At 41.7% G+C, this 21,418-nt stretch overlaps 1 protein-coding gene across 2 annotated transcripts in view; it reads right to left on the bottom strand.

Annotated features, from left to right (window-relative positions):
* SVOPL (SVOP like) overlaps window positions 1–21,418 on the bottom strand; it is a 509,809-nt gene that overhangs the window by 162,750 nt on the left and 325,641 nt on the right. For both annotated transcript variants that reach the window (XM_078672922.1, XM_078672864.1), the window contains exon 9: window positions 13,369–13,497. In XM_078672922.1, coding sequence (XP_078529048.1) covers window positions 13,369–13,497 — 129 coding nt within the window. The remainder of the gene's footprint in view (window positions 1–13,368; window positions 13,498–21,418) is intronic.

Genomic DNA, 21,418 nt, shown 5'->3' on the forward strand with positions numbered 1-21,418 from the left:
TATAGAAGCTGTGACTGTTCCAGTAACAATAGGTCAGGTGATTCCAGTGTTCGAAAATCAGTAAATAAAAGAACCATTGTTAACTATCCCTTTGAATCAAAGTTTGCAAAAAGTAAGAGAAAAGGTTTACCCAGATTTATCTGAAGTTAGGCTTATTAGTCAAATGACTCCGCCTGACTTGACCTTTAATCAAAGTCTCCCATATAAGTTTCCAACGGGTGTGGAATCAGATTCTGCAACACCCGAAAGAAGTATAGAAAAAATTAATTTGTCACAAACTCCTGTAATACCAACAGAACAGGAATTAAGGATTGGCTTAAAGCACTAAAAGTGAAGGACCAAGAACCTAAAGTGTTAGATGTGGTTAGATTGAAAATTGACATGGAAGAATTAATAATTGGAACAATTGAAACAGATAGGTTAAAAGCATACCAAGGTGATGAATTAATGTTCAAGTGTAAAAGCATTACATGGAGAGCTAAAAATCTGCATGATCGACTAGAAGGATTGGCAAATTAACTCAACATAGACTTTGCAAAGACTATATTATTACAAAAGCCTTACAGAGTAGATTTTACTGAAAAAGATATTGACAATATGAATACTGCCGGAAGATTAACCCACATAAAGGAATTGTGTTGTTGAGGAAGTGGAGAGATGTAGAACGGTGGAAGAATAAATGGACAAAGTAAAGGGTTAGAAAGCAATGATAAAACATCATTAGCATTTCCAGTTAGAGAAAAGGAGCCTGTAGCGAATTAATTTCCTATGAGAGAAATTCCAGGAGGAGGGTATGTGCATGTACTTTGGACTAGACAGGATATATTGTCATTTACAAATGATTTCCCTAGGTTGGGAGAGAAACCAGTGGAATGGTACCGACAAGTGGATCGATTTGTAAAAGTTTCAAAAGTATTATGGGAAGATTTAGATGGGTTGTTTGACATAGTAGTACCAGCAGACCTATGGTCTGAATGTAAAATAATGGTGGATTGGCCAGAAGCTGAATACCCAAGAGATCGTAAAACAGGTGCTCCTAGACCTGAGGTAATGCGGAGGTATGAACAGGTAATAGTATTCTTGAAGAATAAAATCCCTCCAAAAGAAACCGATTGGGTAAAGATAGACAGGACATTGCAAGAACCTAAAGAATCAGTACATTCATTTTATGAGAGATTGTTGCTAGTGTTTAAGCAATACAGTGGATATGAGGAATTGAGTGAAAAGGACATGAGTCATTTTGTGTATTGTTTTGTCTTTGGATTAAGACCAGAGATAGGAGATATGATCAAGCATAACTTGATGGGTTGGCAGTCATGTTCTCTCGACGAAGTGTTGAGGAATGCGAAATATTGCACTGATCAGATTGAGGTTAAGCAAAGAAAGTTTAAAGAGAAAGCCATGTGGGCACAGGTGAAAGTGGCTGAACATCAAGTAGCTCAATTAGAAAATAAAAGTCCTGAAGGATGTCCGGTGAAAATGAAAGGAAATTTAAATAAAGGAAAAGGAATGGGTAATTTGGAAGATGCAAAGAAAAAGTTTCCATGTCACAATTGCGGCAGGTTAGGGCATTGGAAGAACGAGTGTAAGTTGCCACCAAGAGTTAATCCCGAATATACATCATTGAATCCGCAGGTGCAGAATGAGGTAATTCAGCAGTCATTGCCACAGCAACAGGTAGTTATCCTACAAAGTCAGGTGCCACAATCACCACTTCCACACAGTGTAAATCTACAGAAAGACAGTGCAGAGACAGGATTCTTCGGAGGAGAACAGGTAACGAGATCACCCAGAGTGAACGTGAGTACACAGTATTGGCTGAAGGAAGATGGGAGTGAGTCTGATGATAGCTATTGATGGTGCCTAGGAGAGGGAGAAGAGTGCGTACTTGGCGCAACTCTAGAGGTAGATCAATCTGGTCCTATTGTGAATGGAAAGGTGAATGACGTAAATGTGACTTTCCTAGTGGACACAGGTGCTACCCGTTCTACTGCTAGATCAGTAGAAGTTCAAAATCTTCCTCTCTCTGGAGACAGCATCCAAGTAGTAGGCGGAGCAAATAGACAGATTAAAACATCCCGGACAGAACCAATTGAAGTGGAAATTTCAAAGATATACATAGATTTGTAGTGTGTGACAGTAGTCATGTTAACCTTGTTGGAAGGGACATATTGTGTACAATGAATTGTGCCATTTACAGTTCAACAGATGGCATTGAACTCCAAATACCAGATGAAGATAGATTGTATAAAATTACTATGTCACTGATAGACTAAGAACAAAATAGCATGTTTCCTGTATTTGACAAAGAATAAATACCTGGTGAGTTAAAGGAGCCAGTCAAAGAAAAAGTGTGGAATTTCACAGGAGAGGATATTGGATTAATGAAAGGTGTGGATCCTGTGAAAGTTTCTGTAAAGGAAGGAGTGAGTTACCCAAATATTCCCCAATATAAATTGACAGCAGAAATAATTGAAGGAATTACTCCAGTGATAAACAAGATGATTGAACAAGGAATTTTGAGAGAAATAATTAGCAGTCCATGTAATTCCCCTATAATGGGATTGAAGAAGCATAATGGAACATTTAGGATAGTGCAGGATTTACGAAGAATTAATAAAATTGTTGTCCCATGCTGTCTTGTTGTGCCAAACCCAGCAGTAATCCTGTACCAAATTCCCCATGATGCAGAATGGTATTCAGTCATTGATTTATGTACTGCGTTCTTCACAGTTCCATTACACCCAGATAGCCAGCCAATATTTGCTTGCCGGTTTGGAGACCGTATTTTGGCATGGTGCCGAATTCCTCAGGGGTATACTGAGAGTCCCTCCATCTTTAATCAGCTGCTAAGGAAGTCATTGGAGAGTTTAAAAATGCCTGGAAATTCAGTACTGGTTCAATATATTGATGACCTGTTTGTGGCATCAAGAACCAAGGATGCATGTGTTTCAGATACCATTGCATTACTGAATCATTTAGCAGAAGTAGGGCATGAGGTGTCACCATCAAAGTTACAGTTCTGTCAGAAAGAAATTCAGTATCAAGGTCACAAGATTGCCCAAGGAGTTAGACAAGTTACCGTAGAAAGAATCAGAATGATACAGGGAATGAAACTTCCTAAAACTCAGAAACAGGTGAGAATGTTCCTAGGAATGGTAGGTTACTGTCGACAATGGATCAGTGGATTTTCCCTGATAGCAAAACCATTGCAGAGGCTGACAAGAGCAGATGTAAGAGACCCCATAGTGCTGAATAAAACAGAAATTGAGACTTTTGAACAAATAAAAACCAGTTTGTGTGAAGCACCAGCATTGGGAATGCCTGATTATGACAAAGAGTTTGCACTGTATTGCAGTGAACGAGAGGGATGTGCATTATCAGTTCTAATTTAAAGACATGGAAAACTGAGAAAGTCAATTGCATATTTCTCAGCTGTTGTAGATCCAGTTGCCAAAGCATTGCCAGGATGTTTGGAAGCAGTAGCTGCTACAAGTGTGAGCTTGGAACAGAGTGTAGGTATAATGATGGGATATCCGTTGAGGGTATATGTACCTCATTCAGTGGAAATTCTCCTCACTAGGACCAGAACACAGTTCCTTACCAATAACAGGATGACAAAGTATGAAAAAGTAATTCTGGGTGCAGATAATGTGACAATCGCACGATGTGTGAATGTAAATCCATCTACTTTGTTACCTGATGCTATGGACATCGAGGTGAGAAATGAAGTTGATCATAAGTGTTTGGATGTTCTTAAATATTGTACCAAACCAAGACCTGACATTAAAGATGAGCCATTGCCTGAATCTGATTATGTAATGTTTGTTGATGGTTCATGTTTGAGAACGGATGAGGGTGCTCTGAGTGCTGCATATGCTGTATGTATAGTGGCAGCCATTCTAGAAGGAGCTTGTCTGAAAGGAATTTGTTCTGCTCAAATAGCAGAGCTGATCGCTTTGATTCGAGCATGTGAACTGAGAAAAGAAATAAGAGTCACCATAGTGACTGACAGTCAGTATGGTTTTGGGGTTGTCCATGATTATGGTCAACTGTGGTCCCAAAGAGATTATTTAACTTCTGTAGGATCCCCCATCAGAAATGCTGAGTTTGTGAAAATGTTGACTGATGCAATCCAGTTACCTGAGAAAATTGCTGTTGTAAAATGTGCAGCTCACAAGAAAGGAGATGATTATGTTACCAGAGGCAACCGCTTTGTTGACTCTAGTGCTAAGTACTGTGCTAAAAATCTTGCATCTATAAATTGGGACAGAAAAGCTGAACATGTTTCAAGTCCTTTAGTGCTAACCACAGTAGTTGAGACTTGGCAGGAAGTGAAACAGATGCAGGAGGAAGCAAGTGAGGAAGAGAAGGACATTTGGTTAAATCAGGATGTAGACAAAGAGAAGAGGATGAAATTTGGGTTTATAAAGATGAAAGACCAGTAATGCCTGATAGCATGATCTCTAATGTGGCCCGAATGTACCATGGTCAAGCACATATTGGGAGGGATGCCATGATCAGGATGTTTAGACAGACATGGTATAATCCTAAATTCAGGATGATCGCTGAGAGCCTTTGTCAGCGATGTCTTGTGTGCCAGCAGTTAAACCCAAGTAGGAAAACAGTTGTGAGTTTGGGAACCATAGGACTTGGGGGGTCCATTTACATGAATGCAGTTGGATTTTGTCGAGTTGCCAACCTGTAATCGACTTTGATATGTACTTATGATCATTTGCCTATTTTCCCGGTGGGTGGAGGCCTGACCTACCAGATGGAATGATGGAGTGACTGTTGCAAAACTATTGTTTAGAGAAATCATTCCGCATTTTGGTTTCCCAGTAACCAGTGAGACAAACCGCGGAACACATTTTCACAACGAGTTAATGCAAATGATTTGTGAAGCACTGGACATTCGTCAAAAATTATATTGTGCTTACAGACCAGAGGCTTCTGGGGTAGTTGAGCAAGTACATGGAACCATAAAGAACAGAATTGCAAAAATGTGTTTGGCCACTGGATTAAAATGGCCTGATGCTTTGCCACTTGTTCTGATGACCCTAAGGAGCATACCTGATAAAAAGACAGGATTGAGTCCACATGAGATTCTGATGGGAAGAGTAATGAGACAAGCATTTGTGCCAGTTGATAAACTATTGACTATTAATGATGATATCATTTTGGATTACTGCAAAAACCTGTTTGACGTGGTAACGCTGTGGTCCATCAGGTGGGAACTGAGGCAAACTCGAAAGAAAATCATCCAGCTCATGATCTAGTCCCTGGAGATTGGGTTCGGATAAAGGTACACAGGAGAAGAAACTATCTAGTTCCTCATTGGCAGAAGCCCAGACAAGTCATTCTGGTTAGTGCGACTGCAGTTAAATGTGCTGCTGTAAAGAGATGGGTACATGCTAGCCATACCATCCGTGTGCCTGAGCCTGAAAATCCACAGGACGAAGCAGAAAGCACAACTGACTCAGATTCTGAAGGTGAACCAGACAACAATCCAGATACTGAAGCTCGACCTGTTCGTCGACATCTGGAAATTTTAGATTCAAGCTCTGCGTCTGAAGGAGAAGGTAAAGTCATCAAAATACCAAATTCTGAAGATCGACCTGAAAGTCGAGATTTGGTAAGGTCTGATACCGGTGTGGATACTGACCAGGGTGAAGACAACACTGGTAGTCAGATAAGTACTGAAGGACAGTCTGAAAGCTCTGAAAGCAGGAATAGAAATCTTGAAACTGGTGAAAAGGAAATAACTCACGATAAGGATGAGCTTCCAAGTACCAGCTATGGAGAAGTTCATAACAGAGTGAAAAAACTGACCAAAGATAAAACAGATTCAGTGAAGAAAACAGACATTATAAAGTTCACCATAAATGAAACTGATGAGAAATCTGAAACTGAGTCTGATGACAGTGAGGATGAGATTCAATTGAGGAGAAGTTCAAGAAAGAGAGCTTGGAGAGTGGAACGTAACCCTGTTGAACCTGAAACCAAGAAACCACGTAAAGGAGATAATTGGCCTAAAGAAAATGATAGTCTGAGATTCAAACTGGTTAATAAAGCAAAAGTCCGAGAAGATCAAGTAAATTAAAAAAACAGTCAAAAGGAGTTGTTGGGTGAAAAGATAGAAATTGTGCAAAGGCCAAAAAAGAGTAAGAAGACCAAATCAAAAATACCAGTCACCTGAATGGTCATACATGTGCCTCCAATAAAAAAAGTAAATAGCAGTCAAGAAAATTTTAATTATCAAAGTGGAGAAAAAGAAAGTGAGTGAACTGAACCTCAAAGAGGAAAAGAAGAGTACCTAAACTGGGAAACCGAAGAAAGGGAAAGGTGAAGGAACAAGATTGTTGAATTTATTGATGGTAAGGACACTTTTAAGTGCAAAAGAGATTTGAAAGAGACAATATAAAGACAGAAAAGATTGTGGAAAGCGCTGTGTAAAAAAATGGCTACTAATGATGTAACAATATCGAAATGTACTATATTTATAAAATGGTGTAGAATGTGGTTAATATGTACAGGGCTATTGATGTTGGTATGGTTGATATTAGCTATTGTAATTCCACTTAGGCCCAATTTTGAAAAAGCAAAGGCAAATAAGCGTATGAAAGAAAAGGCCTATGAGTCAAAGGGTGAAATAATGAATGTGTGTAGATCTGAAGTACATCAAAGACAATTCGATTAGTGACTACTTGAAGAATATGTTTTTCAAAGTTATTATCTGAATATGTGAGAACAATGGACGCTAGTAATTGCTACGTCTGTGTGAAATTACCAGCATCTGTATCAGAGGGTATGACATAACACCACCTTCCATTAACATATGGGGTTACATGTAGTGTGTTAGCTAGTTTGTTTTACAGAACAGGTAAATTAGAATATTATTATTCAAATTCTGATGATGTTTTTGCAAAAGTGAAAATTGTGGCTCAATTAAATCAAATCAAACCTGCAAACGTTTTCGGAGAATATTTTTTGGAAACACAAGAACTGACCCATGACTATGCGATCAAACATAATTTTACTTGTAAAATGAGAAATGAGGAGAAAGCCTTTTTGGATATGGTAGTGGAAAGAAGGAATCAATACAAGAGGAAGGAAAAAGCAAAGAAATCTAAATCTACAATGTGGACATTTGAGGATGATAATAAAGAGGAACATAATATGAATGTGGCTATAAATATAGATACACCATTATTAGGGAAATTGTGTATTAGAAGAGACAACACTGTGTACGATAATTATTTTGTAGGAGCAAGTCAATGTGAAAATACATATATTATAAAAGGGGGTTGGGGATTTAAAGGAGGTGATGATCGAGTTTTCCCTGGCATATATTTCCAATGCGGGAACAAAGCTTATTATAGATTGTCTGATCATTGGTATGGGTCCTGTTATGTAGGCCTGGCCTTTCCTAAAAATGTCCATGTAGATAGAGGAACTAATGAAATTCATGAGAGAGGTAAACCTTTAAGTCGTAGGAGAAGGGAAAGTGTAATAGAAATAATAGGTGATGTCATTGGAGCAGTGATACAAGCAGTGGGTATATCCTTTAATGCAAATAGAATTCGGAAATTGTCAACGATAGTAGATCGTTTGTCAACAGATACTGCAGTGGGATTTTTAATGGTAAACACAGAAATGGTGGCTATGAGAGCTATGGTGATGCAAAATCGACTTGCTCTTGATATAAGTTTGGCAAAAGAGGGAGGAGTCTGTAAATTTTGAAGGTGCAGAACTGTTGTACCTACATTCCTGATAAAAGTCAAAACATTGAAAGATATATTACAAATCTTACAGAGTTGCATAAAGAAATTATACCACTGGAGGTTGACGGTGTTCCTGAGAAACTTGGTAGAAGTTTTTCAGCTGTCAATAAATGGCTTTATGAAATAGGTAGATCCATAATAGGGAAAGTATTAATTCCAGTAACACTAATAATAGTGAAATTTTTAGTCTTAAGATTAGGTTGTAAACCTAGAAAAAGAAGAAGCCTTAAAACGTCTATAAAAAAGGAATTTGAAGAGAGACAAGAAAGATAACGTGATAAGGGGACATTGAAATGGAAGAGTTTAAGGAAAAACTTTATCAAGACAGAAATAAAACAGAGGATACTAGAGTATTACTCATACTAATTAAAAGAATTTGAAACAAGTTTTGAAAATTTTATGAACATTTTTGGGTGTTATTTGGTGATAAATCACCAAAGGGAGGAGTTTATGGAGCGAGGGTGAAAACAAAACTTTTTGTGAAGTTGGCTTCCCAAAGCTGTAATATGTATTAATCGTGTGGTTTTAAAATTAAATAACGTAGAATAAGAAAGCACACACACAAATACACATGGGCTACTAATATGCTTGTGTTGCAAACCTAATTCATTAATTATGTGAAGTCATTTTACTAATATAGTGCGGAAATGCTATAATCTAATGAAAAACTATGCATGTAAGCTTCCTAAACGTATAATTGTGGCAGAAATGATGGAGAATGGTATGAAAACAATGCATATGTGTAGCTTCAAAGCTAGTTAATAACTAACAGGGTTATCTTAGAATGGAGGGTGGTAAACAGAAGGGCTATACTTCGAAATCTAATGTTTAATTGTGTTTGTTTCTATAATAGATCCTGTTATGGCCCATGCGGCCTGAATAAAAATGGAGGGTTTGCGAGAATCCGAAACAGTGGGTTTCTACGCATGCGCGACTATGCTCGAGAGATGTGCAAGCAGTCTGTGCCTGCGCAGCGTGGGTCAAGGTCAGCGTGGCCTGAAGAGCAGAATGGTGCCAAGATTGAGATGTCCGAGTCATGAGCCTGAGAAAATTTGGTGAAGTGACAAGTTAAAGGACACGAGTGAAAAAAATGTAATAATAGACAATGAGAACTTTTTTATGATCATAACGATGACTTGGAGGAAATATGGACAATGAGGAGATGAGGTGATCCTCATCCACCCCTTGAATGGACCAATGAAAGTTGAGCGTGGACCCTAAAAGTTTCAAATTTTAGATAGATAGTTAGGGAAAAAGGGTATAAAAGAGGTCGTTTGGAGGAAAGAAAAGAGCGTGCTTTTGAATTTATTTTTCGCACCACGACATGCTGTCGGACTGATTGATTTTCCATGGTGCAAAGACTTTGAAACTTTCTTGACTTTAACTTTTGATCAGAACGGAGTCCGGATGGGAGGTGAACATCAAGAAAGAATAGAGAGGCTGTTTTTGGGAACCATTCTACGCTAACTCTGATTTCCACTGCCGATATCCTTGGTAATATGTTTTTGACTTATTTTCTGAACTATTCTGCTAATAAATTTAAACTGTTTGAATTTAATCTTCTCTTTCTTTAGGTGAATTTAAAATGTTTAAGGGATTTGGAAATAAGGTTAAATAAAATAAGGTCATGCTAGGAGATTAAATCTTCAAATAAAAATTAGATAAATGGAGAATTAAGCTGGTCTTGTTGTCCCTTAGTTAACTTTTACTAGCTGATCCATTGACCAAATAGTGGGGCATTTTAATGTTTCTTAAAAGTAAACCCATGGTAAGATCTAATAAACTGCAGATGTATATAAGAGTATAAAATTTAGATTAAAATAGATGAAGTAAAACACTCCGCTAAATCCAGCGTCTCTTCCTCTGGTTTTCACTGATCTTGGGAGCAGGGTGATCTGTGTGAATGAATGACTCGCATTGTTATGGGCCCCACCGACGAGTAAAGTGTGATAGCCCCTAGGATCTATAGTGATGGTTTGGAGGTTTGGTTTGGAGCAGCGCTGGATCAATTTGCTTTAACAAGCCATCGAAACTAAAGCTGGAAAACTGACTTAAAGATAAAGGAGGTCATTCTGATGGTAGTAGGGCCACATCCGATGGTCTGACCAACGCATTACAATGCGTGCCTTTCGGAAGCGCAGGCGGAGGGACAGTCCAACGCTTTCCGATGGGTTTAAGGAGCCCGTCGGACTGTTGGTGGGTAAGTTATCCCTTCAATAGGGATGGTACCTTCCCAGGCACTGCTGCAGGGATTACAATGTCCCTTTCTGCCCGCCCTTTCATGATGGTTCGACCGCCAAGAAAAGGCAGGTGGAAAGATGACTTTGGGGGCCCCTAGCTGGCCCTTCTTCCCCCCAGTCCCTTCAATATGGGCCCTGGAGGGGAACTATGGTGCTCTCCAAAACATCCCTGCACCATGTGGCAGGCACCGCATGATACATGGGATATTTTTAAAGTGTACATTTTCTATTGCGGCTTGTGCTGCAGCCCGCAGCACAAGCCACAATATACAATATACACTTTGCGATCACCATGATGGCGGTCGCATTGTAATAAGGGAAGGGGGACCACGGACTCCTTGTCGAGTGGTCCCTCTTCCATTACGGTGGGCATCGTAATGATGCCCTAAGTGTTTAAACCAGCATTCCAGCTTTGGTGTTTTTGGCTGGTCGCTCAGAGATTACTAAATTCGTTGGAATTTAGAATAATGAAAAATCTGGCAATAAAGATGCTATGTTAAGATGTGCCTCGTATGAAGTATGCTTATTAAACTGGAACTAGTTTGTGTTAGAGGATACTAGCAAAGGAAAGGAACCTTAGCGCAGATTAGAAAAATTGACCTTAACTAGTAGGATGACCTGGTTATTATCATGAAGGTAATGGAATAACACGTTCTACTGTAGGACCAACGTGCTGACAAATGTCCATGCAAACGTTTGTAATGTATGACTTCTTGACTAATCTGAGAGCTGTAACCTGCCATTGGGTACCATCTGTTAACAGTTTTTGTGTTATGAAAAATCAGTACTTAAATAAGATAGTGTCCTTGTGTGGACAGCTGGGGTCCATAGTCAAACAATTAAAGGTGTTTTGGACTGAACTGGACGCCAGTGGGAGTGTCTGAGTCCTGGGATTATAAGGATGTGGAAGTGACAATTCTACAGCCACAACTCAGAAACACATTCATAGTTCCAATTATCTAATTTAAATCTCATTTGGCACAGACTATGGGAGATATTTAGAGTTTGGATGATGCTAAATCTATGCCAAATATATCCAGTGTCGGTCCTCCCTATTTAAAAATTATTTAAATATATTCATTATAAATAATAAATACGGGACATCCGCCGATTGTATTAGATTTCTCCATCCGCTGAACTCCAAGTAACCCAGTGTGTTTGCTAGATGTTCTTCAGAGAAGAAAGGATGACTCTGAACAGCCTGAAGTAATAGTTACTGAATCATTTTGCTTTATTCACTTTTCATGGTCATTGTAAGCACTGCAATGGTTTACCTTTTGGTAGCATGTTGTTTACAGTGCTAACAATTGTGAAATATTCATAAGGTGGAAAACAGTTCAATTCTTTGAACTTTCATTCCAGAAGCATGCCCACAGCACACACATATTTATTATTTATCCTCCATGTTGGTGAAAACACCAATGAAAACTTCGGTCAGACCAGTTTGCTCTGTTACATGATTGACACCTTCCCTCAAGCCTTCAGATGTGCCCCAAAGGCCCTCCCCCTTTCCAGCTAACCAAGTGCCAAATCTTGGAGTTTAATTTGACCAGCATCTGATAATGGAGTCTCAAGTGGGGGACATTTTACGGTCTGGCTCTATTCATGGCCACTTCAGAAGCTGCTTCTATATTAGACATACCCACAGAACGTGAGTGCAGTAATTAATCTTATACTTTCAGTTAGATGATATAAATTATATTTTTCTTGGTCTGCATTTATATTTAAATGCCTAGTTCCTGGTACTGTAGACCTCTGTAATGTGCATCCTAATGTGACTGAGATGTAGGGACCAGGCCACATCTACCCTGCAATCCCTCCACTGCCCTCTAGCTTTGACATCCTCCCAATATATTTGAGATCATTATCAGTTCTATTTAGAGTACAGCATGTAAGTGAGACCTGTTCTGGGTGCACGGGCAATTCCTTAGATGGCACATCCTCACGACTTATCAACATAGCCTAGGCTACTTCACTTTCCATCTGTTCTCCTCAAACTTATTATTATCCCTGACCAGTGATCAGAGCTTGGTCCTCGGGCATCTATTTTTCCTCTCCCTGCACCATCATTCAAAGAGAGATTATTTCATATTTTGACTTCTATACCATCCTATACACCTAAAACATCCAGATTTTAGTCTGCTTTCCCAAGCTATACTTATATATGCACAGATCACACTCATGCATCACTCGATCTTATGCTACTTTATTCAGTGCTCTTCTAAAATTGAGGCCCTCTTGCCTTCATTCACTTCACCCAGCTTAACCTTTCCTCTTCCAATGAATCAAATTATGAAACCTATCAGCATTCTTAGTCCTGTTGGACAAAGTCAATATCATCTCTCATATCCTTAACAAAATTCGTTCTTTCATAGTGTCACCAATTCATCCCATTATACTTTCACTCCCCTCTCAAAGGCAATAACGTTGCACACATAAGCGGTTCCACATACCCAGATCCACCACAACAATATGTGAATAATGATGATTACAAGCTACGCACAAAGAGATAACTTCTCTGCAATTAGTGCTCCCTGTGCATGTTAGTGATATCACAAAGTCCCACTGAGATTGAATCAAAATAGTCAAAGGTTCAAATCATGGCAAAGCATGTACTGTTTTCCCATGATATTAATATGGCCCTCAAGATTTTTGTAACTATTGACTGGTTGACCAGTACACTTACTTAATCACATCAGAATACCTGTAATGGCTGACGGATCATGTTTCTCAAGGGACAAGGTCATTGCTAAGTCAGTATTGCACAAAGGAGTAGGCTTTCAGAGTCACTAAACCTATCTGCATACCTTCTATGGATTTTTGAAATCTCAGAATGTTTATATGTTATGAGATGATTAATCAATATCCATGTGCACTGATTACCACTTAATGTCCTGAAATCTCTGTTGATATTCCTGCAGTAAATTAACTTAACCATTGGTTCATCAAATTATGTAATATAAAACATTGACAATAGAAGGCATCTTCATAACTTTTCTAACTATTAACTATTCATGCAAAAAAAGTAGGAAGGGTATGCTGTATGACTTCTAAATGATATACCACGATGCGGACATGTGAATAGTGTACAAGATATCAGTTTGTTGGAAATGTATGTGTTTCGGCAATAAACTGGACTTCAGTTTTAAAGTGTTCATGAGGTCTCTTTTATAAGTATAAACCAATATCATAAATCTAATTAAAGTCTTTAAGTATTACAGAAAAAATAAAAAATCTCTCTAAAAATGATGGTAAACAGATCTAACCACAATAACAAGACTGTAGTTTCTGCTCTACAAGCGATTGTTCAGGATTTTTGTTGAAGACACAGAAGCAGGTCTTACCATAGCTGGTTCTTCCAGTGCACCTTCTGGCATGACGGAGCGGTTCACCTTTGCGATCCATGTTAAGGTCTTCACAGCAGCTTGCGTATTTCCATTGGAAACATTGAAACGTGCAGATTCTGGAATAAACTACAAACACCCAGCAAAGGGCTTAGGTAAGCATTCTTTAACATGTCCAGGCATTAAAATGAGAGATAAGTTCACCCAGTTTGTAAGCTCCCCAGATACAGTGGTCAGTATGTCAATATTATATATATAGACTGTGCCTTATGGCAGGAACTTTCCACCCATTCAAAATTTGTGGGCACAGCTGAGTAGGATGGTCCACCAGGGCGAGAAACTGCTGGCAGAAATTCTTTGTGGGTCATGATTTCTGCTGTTAAGCATCATTAACATGTAGGTATGCAAATGAGGCTAACACTTTCTCTCAGTTGGCGCTGTCATTCATTTTCAGATTACAGAGCCAGTGGAGGCAGTGGTTGTACTGCCAAGATTTAGACTAGCTTGTCCACATATAAGCAACAGGGGAAGTCGTCTTCCGCCGTACCCTGCAGGAGGTGTTCTCGCCTCCTGTTGCTGCCTGCCTGCGTTGCCAGATTTTGAGACCCATCCCAAGCCCAAAGACGCCCAAGTATAAGCCCACATTTAGCCCAATGCAAACGAGTGTCAGCCCAAAGTCAAAACTCAAATTTGCAAAAGTAGTCTTCAGAAAACATTTTAAGGATAAATCTAAATTATATTCACTATACAGATAGTGAGAGGAGGTTAACTAGGCACCTGTGTTAATAGCTACTCATTTTCAACACCAGTCCCCACTTTGACTTTTCATCTTGTAGTTCTGTCACCACAGAACCAAACCCGAATCTGACATTCTTGAATTAACTCTAAACAAGAAGATTATAGCCCACCTTAGCTCTATGAATGGGAATGTCAATGCAATTCCAGCAATGTGGCTCCAAAAACAATGCTGAAGAGGTAATGCAGAATTAACAGTACACAATGATCCACATCCCCTTGTTTTAAAGTAATTAAAACACAACTTGTTTGGCACAGCTTACATTTTATGTACATTTTATGTACGTGTCTGGAGATAGTCAACAACAAAAACCTCCTTTACAATAACAGTATGGGGCAACAGCAAAAATAAATATAGCAGCAGACAAATCTGAAACGCAGTTTACGTGCAAAACAGATATACGTAAATGTGAAGCAAAAGTGTGAAAACTGAGGGTTGCTGCTGTAAGATGAGACTTCCACACTTTTCCAGTTAAAATGTAAGGAGAGGCCAGAAAAGAGACAGTCACCTACTCCAACCGATTCCCTACCCTCTGTTCCAAAGTCCTTAACAGTGACCACTTACTATGGCACTAAAAAGTATAGAGGACATTGTTGTTTCCATTGTGTTGCAGCAAGCACTCGGCTAGAGCTTATAGTCTTGGCAAGCAGCAGATGGGTTTGTTTGGGGGTACAGATGACCGCAAGGCTGTTGGAGCAGAAAGGAAAATGAGCTATTTTCCCAGAACTTTTGGCAACACCCCCAACACTGACACTCCTTCATCATTAGCACTGTCCCACTCACATACCACCATGGACCTGGTCCCTCCCATGAGGCTCCTTTACTCCTATCACCCAGCCAGGGCTTTAATTATTCATGCTCTTAACTGTAAAGTCTCAGCAATGACTGTAAACAACCTAAGACAATCCATGCCAGCAAAGCAGTCCATGTTTACATTGCATGTGTTTACTTCATGCAGTGTCCCCTAAGAGTATTTCCTTTATCTAGTTTCATTTTCACAAAACATACTTTAATAGTTCAAATTGTGAAATGAGTCGCCTTCAGGTCTTGGTGAGTTCAGGCTGCAAGTAGACATTTATGATGGGAACAATTGAGAGTCCCATGGCTGAAGGCAGTATTGCTTTCTCACAGCGCCTGCCACTGGGTCATTAAGGTGTTCAGACTAAATGCAGATCCAATACATGGCCTCCTAGGAGAGCGCATAAAGTGATGGTTATATAAATGTCAATTGTAAATTAAAGCACTAATATGCAAGTGCACAATGAAGGATACAACTTGTAGGAGTCATATCATACACACTGGTAGGCATTATATGTTAAGAGCACTTGGTCTGCAGAAACACACAGTAAGGATTAATATGGTATGCAGTTTTTGAGTGTACTAATAAGTCTTTATTATCCAAAGATTGAGGGTATAAACAAGGTTCTAAAGTAATGCCTTTCAGTTTGCATTGAGTTCCTTGATTTTGGGTCATACCTCACTGTCTATAGTAGAAAGATTGTGACATATTAGCTTCAAATAACAAAAGGATCTCTGTTTTAAAAGCAGTGGCAGACGGTATTTTACCTGGGAGGGGGGTGGTGGCCACACATGCACACATATACCTCACTTACACCTGTGCATTCACACATGCACACACACCCATTCACAACACTAACACATGTATTAATTTATTCATTTGAGAATTTCATATAGCGCTAGCTAGATACACATATATTCATACATACACGCATGAAACATAAAAACGTGCACAACTTACCTTAAATGTATCTCTCTACAAGAGGGAAGCCTCAGAGGTGCCAGGAGGTTTGGGAATGCTGCCTTCCCTCATTGGCTGATTGGAAGGCAGCAGTCCCAACCTCGTCCCAGAGTGGGATGGGGTCAGTGAGACTGCTTACCCCACCCCACTCTGTGACTAGATGCCACTGATTGACACTCTGCCCTGGGCACTTCAGAGCTTAAAAATGAAGCAACCAGGTCCAAGGCTATCAATGGCGCACCCCTTCATTACAAAGGGGAGGGCCTCGAGGCACTTTTGGCAGACGGAAGAGGTCACGCCCACAGGGCTGTGAGATTCTCAGCCTGGCAAAGTTCCGCTCAGGCAGCCGACCGCATTTAGCGCATGTCCAGCTTATGCCTGCCTGATCTGAACAAGAAGAGTGTCTGTCAGGCTGGCATTTGTTCAGCCTGACAGGCACTGTTCTTGCCTGGAAAAAGGTGGGGGGGGGCATGGCCCCTCAACCAATGCGGACAGGCCTCTGCTAGTTAAAAGTAGTAACTTACTGAGCGCTAAACATACAATACAATAGAGATGGGCAAGCCTGGCCAGAACCAAGCCATGAAAATATTTGCAATGTACATCATGCAACAAAAATCATGTTATAATAAGATAGGGTGTCTTGACAATTCAAAAAAAGTGTATTTTTAAGGTGGAAGCATTTTACTTTAGCACATCAAATTATACCTCTGCATCAGGATGTATTTATTAAACGTAAATGTTTTTAAACATGAACTGGGAAACATTTCTGCCCACTGTTAATGAACTAATAGACAAGTCAAGGTTCATGTGGAACTTATATGTAGTGTAAATCCTTACCACAGATAGCGCAATGTTATAGGCAATGAAATTAAACAGTAGAGGCATATTAGGAAGAACCTCGTTAAAATTATCGCCGTTTTAGCATCAGGAAACTTCCGCTAAAACGGCAATAATGGGCTTGATAATATGCATTATAGAATTCCAATAGAAGCCCAGGTTAGATATCCTGCACATCTAACCTGGGCTTCTATTGGAATTCTATAACGCATATTAGCCAGCCCATTAACGCTGTTTTAGCAGCAGTTTCCTGCTGCTAAAACGGCGATAATGTTAACGAGGTGCTTGCTATTATGCACCTAGGCCTTTATACAATGAACATCCTGAACTAGTGTATGTGACAATGAACCTAAAAAAATGGAGGCTCGGTGAAATACAGTGTTTGCCAAGGGTCCTACAATTTGATCAACCAGACCACTAGCTGGTTATCTATTTTCACTATTAAACCTTAACAATTTGTTTGAAATCTAAATGGATGATATTAGAGTATAGATAACCAGTAGAATCTAATCTAATATTGGCAGTAGTAAATATTTTACCATGGCAGTTTTACATAGCACGAAGCAAGGTTACAGAAACTCATTGGTCACAGGCCGAGACCACCTCCTAACCTAAGGCCTCAATAGACCTCTACCAGACTGTCCAGAACATCGCTGCCTGGCTCACCGATTGCGCCAACAGAGTTGCCCCACTCAAACCTACAAAATCTAACAAGACCTCCAAAACATGCCAGCTGGTATACCCCAGAACTCAAGACCAACGAGCGCAATTGCCTTCAATTGTAGAAACAATAGCGTGCCACCAAGAAACCTGCCGACAGAGCAGCCTTCAGCAACTATCACCGGCACATCTAAGAATCCAAGTAAGCAGCCGTCATCACCCGACTCAGCGGCCAACCACACAAAGGAACTCTTCAAAATAGTAAAATAAATCTCCTTCCCCACTGTAGGAGAGTAGGAACTGCTTCTTATAGTTACCCCCACTTTTTGCTGATGGTTCACTGTTTTTCGACATTAGTCTGGTTGGGGCCCTGCTATCCAGGACCCCAACCTAGCTGCTTCCTCTCTAAAATGATTCCATGTACTTTAGGTACACTCCAGATTGGATGCTGGGCTACCCTTATGAGTCCCTAGTATATGGTACACTATGTACCAAGGGCATAGGTATCCCAGAGGCCTACCAGGGGCTGAAACATGTATTATGCCACCTCTGGGCAGCCTTCCAAAATGACAACACTGGTTTGCTACAGCAGCCTGTGTAAGGTGGTGTATGCACCCCTTACTAAGATATAGGTTCCCTATATATACCTTAAATCACTACACATATAAACCTATCAGTCACCCTTATCAAGTCAAGTCAAGTCAAAATTTGTATAGCGCACTACTCACCCAGAGGGTCTCAAGGCCCTTTGGGGGGGTGGGGGGTTCGCTACTTATCAAATAGCCAAGTTTTGAGTTGTTTTCTGAAGGAGAGGTGGTTCTGTGTAAGGCGGAGGTGGGTGGGGAGAGAATTCCAGGTTTTGGACGCTAAGTAGGAGAATGATCTTCCTCCCATGGTGGCTCTTCGGATGCGTGGAATTGTGGCGAGGGCTTGATTGGACCATCGTAGTTGGCGGGTGGGGGTGTAAAAGGTCAGGCGCGTGTTGAGGTATCTGGGTCCTAGGTCATTTGGGCTTTGTGTGCGTGGGTGAGGAGACGGAACGTTATTCTCTTGTTGACGGGGAGCCAGTGAAGGTCTCTCAGGTGACCGGATATGTGATTGTGGCGGGGTATGTCTAGGATGAGTCGGGCAGAGGCGTTCTGAATACGTTGGAGTTTTTTCTGTACTTTGGCTGTGGTTCCGGCGTAGAGGGTGTTTCCGTAGTCCAGTCGGCTTGTGACAAGTGCTTGGGTGACCGTCTTTCTTGTTTCGTTGGGGATCCATCGGAAGATCTTTCGAAGCATGCGTAAGATGTTAAAGCATGATGATGAGATGGCGTTGACTTGTCTGGTCATCGAGAGGGAGGAGTCTAGAATGAATCCCAGGTTGCGGGCATGATCTGTTGGTTTGGGTGCGCTGGCCAGGGCCGGTGGCCACCATGAGTCGTCCCATGCAGAGGGGGATGATCCTAGGATTAGGACTTCCGTCTTGTCTGAATTCAGTTTTAAGCGGCTGTTCTTCATCCACTCGGCTACGTCTTTCATCCCTTCGTGTAGGTTGGTTTTGGCAGTGTTTGGGTCTTTGGTGAGGGAGAGGATCAGCTGGGAGTCGTCAGCGTAGGAGATGATGTTGAGGTTGTGCTGGCGTGCGATGGATGCGAGGGGGCTCATGTAGACGTTGAAGAGGGTGGGGCTGAGAGATGATCCTTGTGGTACGCCGCAGATGACTTCAGTGGCCTCTGATCTGAAAGGGGGGAGGCGGACTCTCTGGGTTCTTCCGGCGAGGAACGAGATGATCCAATCCAATGCTTTTCCTTGTATCCCAACGTTACTGAGGCGTTGTACAAGGGTGCTGTGACAGACCGTATCAAACGCTGCGGAGAGGTCCAGGAGGATGAGGGCAGCTGTTTCCCCGTTGTCGAGTAGTGTTCGGATGTCGTCTGTGGCTGCAATGAGGGCAGTTTCGGTGCTGTGTTTGGCTCGGAAGCCGGACTGTGAGGGGTCGAGGGAACCATTAGACTCGAGGAAGGCGGCGAGCTGACTGTTGGCGGTCTTCTCTATGACTTTGGCAGGGAATGGGAGAAGCGAGATGGCGCGGTAATTCTTAAGTTCAGTGGGGTCTGCTGTAGGTTTCTTCAAGAGGGCACTGAGTTCGGCATGTTTCCAGCTTTCCAGGAAGGTAACGGTGTTGAGGGAGCAGTTGATGATATCCTGGAGATGGGGTGCGATAATGGAGTCGGCCTTGTTGAAGATGTGGTGGGGGCATGGGTCGGTTGGTGATCCGGAGTGAATGGAGTTCATCAGGCGGATGGTGTCTTCGGTGCTGATCGGGTTCCAGGCGCAAAGGGTGGTGGTGGGGGGCTACAGTTCGGTGGTAAGGGGGGTAGACTGGTCGTCGAAGCTGTTATGTATGTCAGCGATTTTGCTGTGGAAGAACGAGGCTAGAGAGTTGCAGAGGTCTTGAGAGGGAGTGATGGGATTGGTAAGCTCTTTGACGATGCTGAAGAGTTCCTTGCTGTTGTGGGCGTTGTTGTCGAGTCGATCCTTGAAAGCTGATTTCTTGGTGGATCGGATCAACTGGTGATGATTGCGAGTGGCATCTTTGAGAGCGGTCATGTTGTCTGTGCTTGGGTTTTTTCGCCAGGCTTTCTCGAGGGTGCGGCAGTTCTTTTTGGAGTTCTTGAGGTTGTCATTGAACCAGGAGGCTTTTTTGCTTCTTGGCTTGCTGTGATGGTTTTTCAAGGGTGCTAATTCGTCAGCGCAGTGGGTGATCCATTGTGCGAGATTGATGGCTGCTTGATTTGGGTCCGATGATTTGGCGTGTGGGTTTTGGTTTAGCGATGTGGTGAGCTGGTCGGTGGTAATTTTGTTCCAGTTTCTGCGGGGAACTTGTTGTGGGTCGTGGTGGGTCGTGGTCTTTCTGAAGTTGAAGTGGACGCAGCTGTGGTCCGTCCAGTGGAGACCTTTGGCGTGATTGAAGGAAACGTGCTTGCTGGAGGAGAAGATTGGGTCGAGCGTGTGTCCGGCGTAGTGGGTGGGGGTGTTTACCAGTTGTTTGAGTCCGAGGTTGGCGAGGTTGTCCAGAAGGGTGGTGGTGTTGCTATTGTTGTTCTTTTCCAGGTGGAAGTTGAGGTCTCCTAGGAGAATGTAGTCCTCGGAGGGGAGGGCGTGTGGGCTGATAAAGTCAGTGATGTCTTCGCTGAATTGTGTGCGGGTTCCTGGTGGTCTGTAGATGAGGGTGCCTCTAAGTGTGAAATGAAATTAAATGAAATGAAATTTGATTTGTAAAGCGCATGGCTGCTCTAGAGAGTCCCAGCGCTACCTAACTGATAACAGAAAACTGAAAAAGGAAAGGAGGAACCTGTACTTAGGGGGACTTAGGGAAAAGAAAGGTTTTGAGCGACTTTCGGAACTTAAGATAGCATGGTTCAGTCCGAATATGCCTTGGGAGAGCTTTCCAGTTTTTTGCAGCATTTACAGTAAAGCGGCGGCCTCCTGTGCGGGCCTTCCTCACTCTAGGAACTATGGCAAGGTTTTCCAAATCCGACCGGAGGGCCCGAAAGGGTCTATAGGGACGAATCAGGCTCCTAAGGGCCGGAGGACCTTTGCCTTGGAGTGTCTTATGGGCAATGCAAGATGATTTGAAGGCGATTCGCTCACGAACTGGAAGCCAGTGGAGAGCTCTCAGCAATGGTTTGGCAGACGCTCTTCTTGGAGCCCCCGCAAGCATCCTGGCTGCAGCGTTCGGCACCCGCTGCAGGATATTAATGGTGGCTTCCGGAGCTGCCAGGAGTAGGGCGTTGCTATAATCCAGTCTGGATAAAATTAGTCCCTGGATTAGTAGTTTCCTGGACTGAAGAGGCAGGAGAGGGAGAACTTTCCGCACTGCCCAAAGCAGGCCGAAGCACACGCCAGCGACTTTCTGGGCATGCGTCCTAAAGGTTAGTTCGGGCTCAAACCAAAACCCTAGGCTTTTGATTTTCTCTTTTGGTAGAGGCAGCTCGCCCATGCAGGGCGGCT

The sequence above is a fragment of the Lissotriton helveticus genome, chromosome 1_1 (genome assembly GCF_964261635.1).
Source record: "Lissotriton helveticus chromosome 1_1, aLisHel1.1, whole genome shotgun sequence".
Classification (NCBI taxonomy): domain Eukaryota; kingdom Metazoa; phylum Chordata; class Amphibia; order Caudata; family Salamandridae; genus Lissotriton; species Lissotriton helveticus.